Here is a 6,695-nt window from a genome sequence, read left to right as displayed (position 1 = left end):
CTCAATAACGAGTGAACGGATCAAGTTCTAAGTAGGCTTGATCGATAGCTTGGGGTCGACTTACATAATATGAGTCCTTATTTTTCCGTTACGTGCCCTACGAGCGGAGATATTGTGATGCAAAGTCCAAATGTGGAACATTTTTATTTTAAGAAACGTCCACGTCGGACAAAAATGGCGGCTTGTGTGTCACTTTCTCATTTTTGACACGAGAGTGCACTCGTGCACTGTTGCAGTGCGTGACAGTTTGTACGTGTACGTTCTGCACTCAGTACAGATAGTACGTTCATTCTGTCATTCACCTAACCTTTGTATTGTGTGATGGGCTTGAATTGGCCGCAGGGGGAAGTGATCCGCGCAGTTCCTTGGGCCTAACGCACCCACGGCATTATGAGCCGCTTTTCAAGCTGAGCACAAATTCCGATGCTGCGCTTATCGTAAAAGCAGCATATTTGAAAAGAAAGGATGACTTAATCGATTCGCGCGATTGCTTGAAAAAAGTAGTCTCGTTAAATGCGCAATCGTTTTATGCTTGGTTGATGTTAAGCCAAATACATTATGACCTTTACATTATGACCTTTAAATGTAATTGGCAATTGGTGGAAGCGCGTCAGATGTGCGAAGAGGTGAGTATTATTTAACGCAAACCTTATAAATCCTTTCTTGATATTTATTAATTAAGCATTGAGCCTTCCGTACAATTGCGAGTGATACATGCACGCACAAATATATTACTGGATGAACCAGATGTTACTGCTATCATAAATAATTTGGAATCTCAGGATAAAACTAAGCTCCAAGCTTTTGTTCTCAAAGCGTTGCATCTAAAAGAGCACAAACAGTATCAGGACGCTGTTAACATTCTCGAGCTGGCTTTAGAAAATTCTGAAGCTTGGTTGCTGTTTGGTAAAATATATTGGGATATGGAAGACTACAACCGCAGTCTGGTAGCATTCTTAAATGGCATACAATTATTAATATACAACAGATTGCATGTATCAAATGCTTATGAATATTGTCATGAGATTTCATTAATATTTTGTATCATTTTTACGTTTTATAAAATCTCACTTTATCGTCCAATTGTCTTATTTTCAGGTATTTTAATCGGATAATATCCATGCAAAATTCTGCATCGTTATGGCATGATTTAACCTGCTGTTATTTGATGCAACTAAATCGCGCTACTACAGTCAATAAGAGCGATGTGGCGACTAAGTGCTACGAGGCTGCAAAACGTGCCGTTAAACTCTGCCCGCAATCATGGCTACATTGGAATATTCTGGGTGTTATTTGTATGACAGTGTATGTAAAAAATTATGCTCTGGCTCAGCATTGTTACGTTATGGCGATCGAGAGAGAATCGAACAATGCAACAGCTTGGAGCAATTTGGGAACATTATACTTGTATCTAGGTATTCTAAAGATAATTAATTTTTTAACTTTTATTAAAATGTACGCATTTTTTGTGACATATGTTTGTTGCAACATTTAGGAGATATCTATAAAGCGAATGAAGTATTTTCTCGAGCGCAACGTGCGGATCCTAGTTACGTGAATAGCTGGGTCGGACAAGGATTAATCGCGGAAAAGATCCTGAGGAAGGAAGCGATGGATCTGTTTCGGCATTCGACGCAACTGGGTTATCACAATCAAGCGGCTTTAGGCTATGCTCATTGGGTGCTTACTACTCTCCTGAGTCCCGCAATGAAGAAAGATCCGCTGTTGATCTATTTTATCGAGAACATGCACGCGATACCTGCAGCATCTGACGTTCTCACTTGGTATTTAGGTTAGCAGATAATGTTATCAGCATGATGTGATACTCTCTTCAGTACTTTAAGGCAAATTTCTGGTTTTTTTTCCAGAACGCGAGCCGTATGATGTTTACGCCTTGAATACCCATGGCTTATTATTGGAACGGCTGAAATTATACAACACGGCGGCTAAGCAATTTGCCATAGCTTTAAAACTAAGCGAGGATGAAGAAAGAGATATGATATCCATAAACTTGGCACGCATCCTGATTCAAACCGGAAAGTACGAAGAAGCGGTGGCATTGTGCAAACAAGTGAAATGCGCAAATTTTAATTCTCAGTGCCATCTTGCATTATCCTTATTCAAAGGTATAGAAATATTAGAAATTATTTTTATCGTATTGAAATATAAGTTCCCAAGACGGGTTACACCATTCATTTCATGCTCCTTTACTTACAATTTTCGATTCTCTAATCAATTTCTTTTAAAACTGAGATAAAACCCATTGAGATCTGTCAACTATGATTCAAATACTCTCATGGAGTCATGGAAATTAAAAAAAAATTATATACTTAAATTTATGTACAGCTAAACGTGTAACTTTAATAAATTAAAAAAATGTCTTGTATGTATTTAGCCAAGCAGTACGAAGAATCGTACAATACATATGAAGCAGCTTTACATTGGCTAGCAGACACTAGTGCGGATAAAGCGAATATCTTGTGCGCGATGGCCGCGATCGCTTACATGTTCCAAGGGGCAGATGCTGTCAAGACCCTGCTATTCCAATGTATACAAATAAAACCGCCTATTGTGACTGGTTTCTTAGCGACTGCCGCGTTAGGAATTTTACATGACGACGTTAATTTGACTTCTTTGGTACTGAACGAATTGAAGTCATATGAAAATCATCACGAGTATGGTTATCACGTCGTCATACTGTCAGCATACCATCAAGTTATTCAGGGAAATCTCACTCAAGCTACACGAATACTCACCAAAGCTATTTTCAGGCATCCTAGTGAGTAATATTAACGTTATCATATATCATTAAGTGATAGACGCCTACAAGCTAAGAAGCTTATCCTTTACAATGAATATGTATTGTAGACGATGTTAGATATTGGGTACGCCTTGTTCGAGTTTTACTGTTGGACGAAGATCTGAATATTTTCCGTAAATGTGCTAGATAAATGTAATATTCGTGTAAAATTTTTTCCCTAGCTCATTGGTCAACATAAAGAAGCCAAAGAAGCCTTCGAGAGTATATTGCAGAACGATGAACGGCACATTCTTGCATTGAAGGGTCTAGCACAAGCGTGTATAGGCTTGGCAAAGGAAAATATCGCGAAACAATTTCTATGTCGCGCGAGGAAAAATCTACAACAAGCAGCAGACAGTTTATCGCGTGATTCAAATTTTACTGTGACATCACTACGAAAAAAAACACACTCTTTTAAATTTATGATTTTGTTTTGTGGTCACGTCTCTTTGGCTTCCCCTTTTCTGCAACGGATACATTATTTACGTAATTATAGTCGAAACGGAAACGGATTATTACGCTACCTTGGTGCTACCATTTAAGATAACTACAGAAAGTACAAGAAAGATAAAAAGATAACTACAGAAACTACAAGAAAGATAAAAAGACGAAAATGGCGACAGATACACCGAAAAATGTAAGTACATTTGTATTAAACGCGTAAAGAAATTACATAAATTTTAATAAATGTGATCCATCTAACTAATATCCTAATTTTAGATGGAAATCGATGATGACGAATTACTTAACTACGACTTCACAAAATTCGATTTAAGTCCTTTGAACGTTATTACTCAACGTGATCCTGCTGATAATTGTTCCGTTGATAATCGTGTGGCTGGTGATCGTCCCGTCGATGACCGTTCTGCTGGTGATCGTCCCGTAGATGCCCGTTCTGTTGGTGATCATCCCGTTGGTGATAATCAACCAGTTGATCGTTCTACAGCTGATCGTCCTACAGTTGATCGTCCTACAATTTCTCGTCCTGCTGCAGTTGATCGTCCTACAGTTGACCGTCATACAGTTGATCGTCCTACAACTTCTCGTCCTGCAGTTGATTGTTCTATAATTTCTCGTCCTGCAGTCGACCGTCCTACAATTTCTCGTCCTGCAGGCAATCATCTTACAATGTCTCGTCCTGCAGTTGATTGTTCTACAACTTCTCGTCCTGCAGTCGATCGTCCTACAATTTCTCGTCCTGCAGGCAATCATCTTACAATGTCTCGTCCTGCAGTTGATTGTTCTACAACTTCTCGTCCTGCAGTCGATCGTCCTACAATTTCTCGTCCTGCAGGCAATCGTCTTACAATGTCTCGTCCTGCAGTTGATCGTCCTATAATTTCTCCTTCTACTGTTGATCGTCCTAGAACTTCTGGTCCTGCAGTTGATCATCCTACTGATGATCTTATTGTTGAAAACGAGAACGATGTTCCAGGTAACAATATTTTAATTAATTAATTATGATTTTATTTAATTAATTAATTATAATTGTATTTAATTTGTACTTGATAATGAATTGTGTAATATAAACCTAATCAGCATTTGTATAATTATAGTTTCAACTTTATTGCCAATACAGCAAAAGCAGTGTTAACACTATATTACTTTTACTGCAATTGGCAATTATTATAAAAACTAATTAGATTTATATATATTATATTTTATATTATTATATAATTATATAGTAACATTGTATGTTGTAATTCTAAAGATTTATGGAGACGTAGAGGAAGAAGGAGTGGAGTTCGCCGGCAACAAGAACGATTTATGCAGTTTTTATATCAATTGTCATCTGCACACTACAATTGGGGTAGAAGAAATCGAGGTCGAGGAAATTACAGACAATAAAGGTTAGAAGAAAAAAGTAATAAATGTATATTTGAATATTATATATAAAATATTAATATATATATTTATATATACATACATATATATATATATATATATATATATATAATGCTATCTATATTAGCATTTTATTATAGTGCACATACACGTGTGTGTGTGTGTGGGAAGGGGGGGTGTATGTAACTTTAGGAAATAATATATATTGTTGATGTCGTTCCACAGGGCGATATAGCAGTAAGGTGAGAGGCGTCCGCGACGGCGGCATGGCGAGCCTCCTTGCCCTGGCGCTCCTCTGTATACTCCACGTCTCGTGCTCTGTGAACGGATTACTGAAGAGCTATTGCGACATTTGCCCGGAAACCAATTATACCTGCGAAACCGATGGTTATTGTTTCGCTAATACGAATCTGAAAAACCACGTCATTACGTATGCTCGGAGTATCGTCCCCTCCAAGCAGATCTGGGAGATAATTTCCAATGTTTTTTGTTCTCATTTCGTGCGCACCAATGCATGACTTTTTCTTTTTTTTACACATGCCTCCGTTTTCATGATTTTGAATTTAGTCGTTCGATTTAATATTTAATATGTAAGTTTTGCATGAATATTAAATACATGTATTAAAAATATTTGTGAAAGTGCAATTTAATTGAGCAATACTCTCCTCCAACTTTATCCCCTCTATCCATCTCTATCTCCGTTTCGACCAATTCGGGCCGCGTCGCTCGCGTGACTCGCGTCTTATCTCTAGCATCACTGCGATCGAACGTACATACATATACGGTTTCTTCTCTCGCTGTATTCGCAAGAAATTTGCTAAGGTCGAAGACACTCAGAACCGGGAATACAGATACATATTTTTCCAAGACACAAGTGAAGATATTTATTTTTATTCGAACGAGTAAGCATAAGACACACAAATTATTTAATAAAAATAATCGTATATTATTATATCATCCTACTATTAATGAAAACGAGAACTCTTCAAGCGATGTTCCAGGTAACAATATTTTAATTAATTAATTATAATATGTATTTAATTTGTATTTTATAAATTTAATTAGCATTTATATAATTATAGTTTTAACTTTATTGCCCACACACACACACACACACACACACACACACACACACACACACACACACAAAATTGTTACAAAAACTAATTAGATTTACGTCTATAATACTATTTAATTTACATTATTATATGTATAATCGTTTAATAATATTGTATATAGGTTTGCCTATGCAATGATCTGTGTCCAAGTTGAATACAAGAGAGAAAAGTAGATCGATGATCTTTGCTCGCAATGCGCAAACGTAGAGATGACGTCTTGCTCACCGCGCTATCCTTGTTTGCGCATTGTGGACAAAAGTTTTCTTAAACAAATGTGGTTCTCTCTCGCACCCAACAAGTTATCGATATATCGTGACATTTTCTCTGTAAGTGAATGAACCTTTGTGAGTGAGTAAAATTGTCTCTTCTCACCCGAGGGAGAGCGAAAAAAACCCCGTAAAATTGTCTGCTAATAACGGATTACATTCAGCGGACGGTGAGTCGCGCCTGCGATCGTACCTGTCTATATTTTGTATCCGGCCCGTAATAGGGTAACTATTCTTTTATAACACGAAAACTAGGCTGCGTTTCCAATATTCGCTGTCAATACTAAAAATCTATATTGTGCGTGACGTAATTTACAGATAGACTTTTAGTATTGGCAGTGAATATCGGAACGCAGCCCTAAACTTTAAATATACATGCACAACTGTCATTATGAACACATAACGATGCATAACGAGTTACAGAATTGCACTATTGGACCGGTTCCGCGGGTACACCTGAATAATTCGGGTGCGTGTATTGTACGAATATCCGCATACAAATTACATCCAGCGGACGGTGAGTCGCGCCTGCAATCGTACCTGTCTATATCTTGTATCCGCCGTCCTAATAGGGTAACTATTTCTTTTATAACACGAAAAACTAGGCTGTGTTCCAATATTTGCTGTCAATACTAAAAATTTATGTTGTGCGTGATGTAATTTACA

At 37.4% G+C, this 6,695-nt stretch overlaps 1 protein-coding gene across 4 annotated transcripts; it reads left to right on the top strand.

The window, feature by feature from the left end:
- Positions 1 to 493: 493 nt before the first annotated feature.
- On the top strand, positions 494 to 5,275 carry LOC139786184 (superkiller complex protein 3-like). Of its 4 annotated transcripts, XR_011722203.1 has the most exons (8): positions 1,008 to 1,415; positions 1,496 to 1,792; positions 1,869 to 2,126; positions 2,396 to 2,779; positions 2,983 to 3,437; positions 3,521 to 4,235; positions 4,512 to 4,650; positions 4,871 to 5,275. XR_011722203.1 is itself a non-coding variant. In XM_071725341.1 (6 exons), the coding sequence occupies exons 2-6, from the start codon at positions 1,121 to 1,123 to the stop codon at positions 2,949 to 2,951; spliced, it is 1,317 nt and encodes a 438-aa protein (XP_071581442.1). In that variant the 5' UTR covers positions 494 to 626; positions 1,099 to 1,120; the 3' UTR covers positions 2,952 to 2,968. The 4 variants fall into 4 exon arrangements, 3 of the variants coding, with proteins under 3 accessions (XP_071581442.1, XP_071581443.1, XP_071581441.1); XM_071725341.1 differs by lacking the exons at positions 2,983 to 3,437; positions 3,521 to 4,235; positions 4,512 to 4,650; positions 4,871 to 5,275 and adding exons at positions 494 to 626; positions 2,869 to 2,968 and having other exon boundaries at positions 1,099 to 1,415; XM_071725342.1 differs by lacking the exons at positions 2,983 to 3,437; positions 3,521 to 4,235; positions 4,512 to 4,650; positions 4,871 to 5,275 and adding exons at positions 821 to 947; positions 2,869 to 2,968 and having other exon boundaries at positions 1,099 to 1,415.
- Positions 5,276 to 6,695: the final 1,420 nt, after the last annotated feature.

Source organism: Temnothorax nylanderi, unplaced genomic scaffold, assembly GCF_030848795.1.
Source record: "Temnothorax nylanderi isolate EJ_2023f unplaced genomic scaffold, tnyl_v1.0 TNYL_tig0975_pilon, whole genome shotgun sequence".
Lineage (NCBI taxonomy): Eukaryota > Metazoa > Arthropoda > Insecta > Hymenoptera > Formicidae > Temnothorax > Temnothorax nylanderi.
The sequence above is the reverse complement of the archived record's forward strand: the minus strand, read 5'-3'. Positions and strand labels throughout refer to the sequence as shown.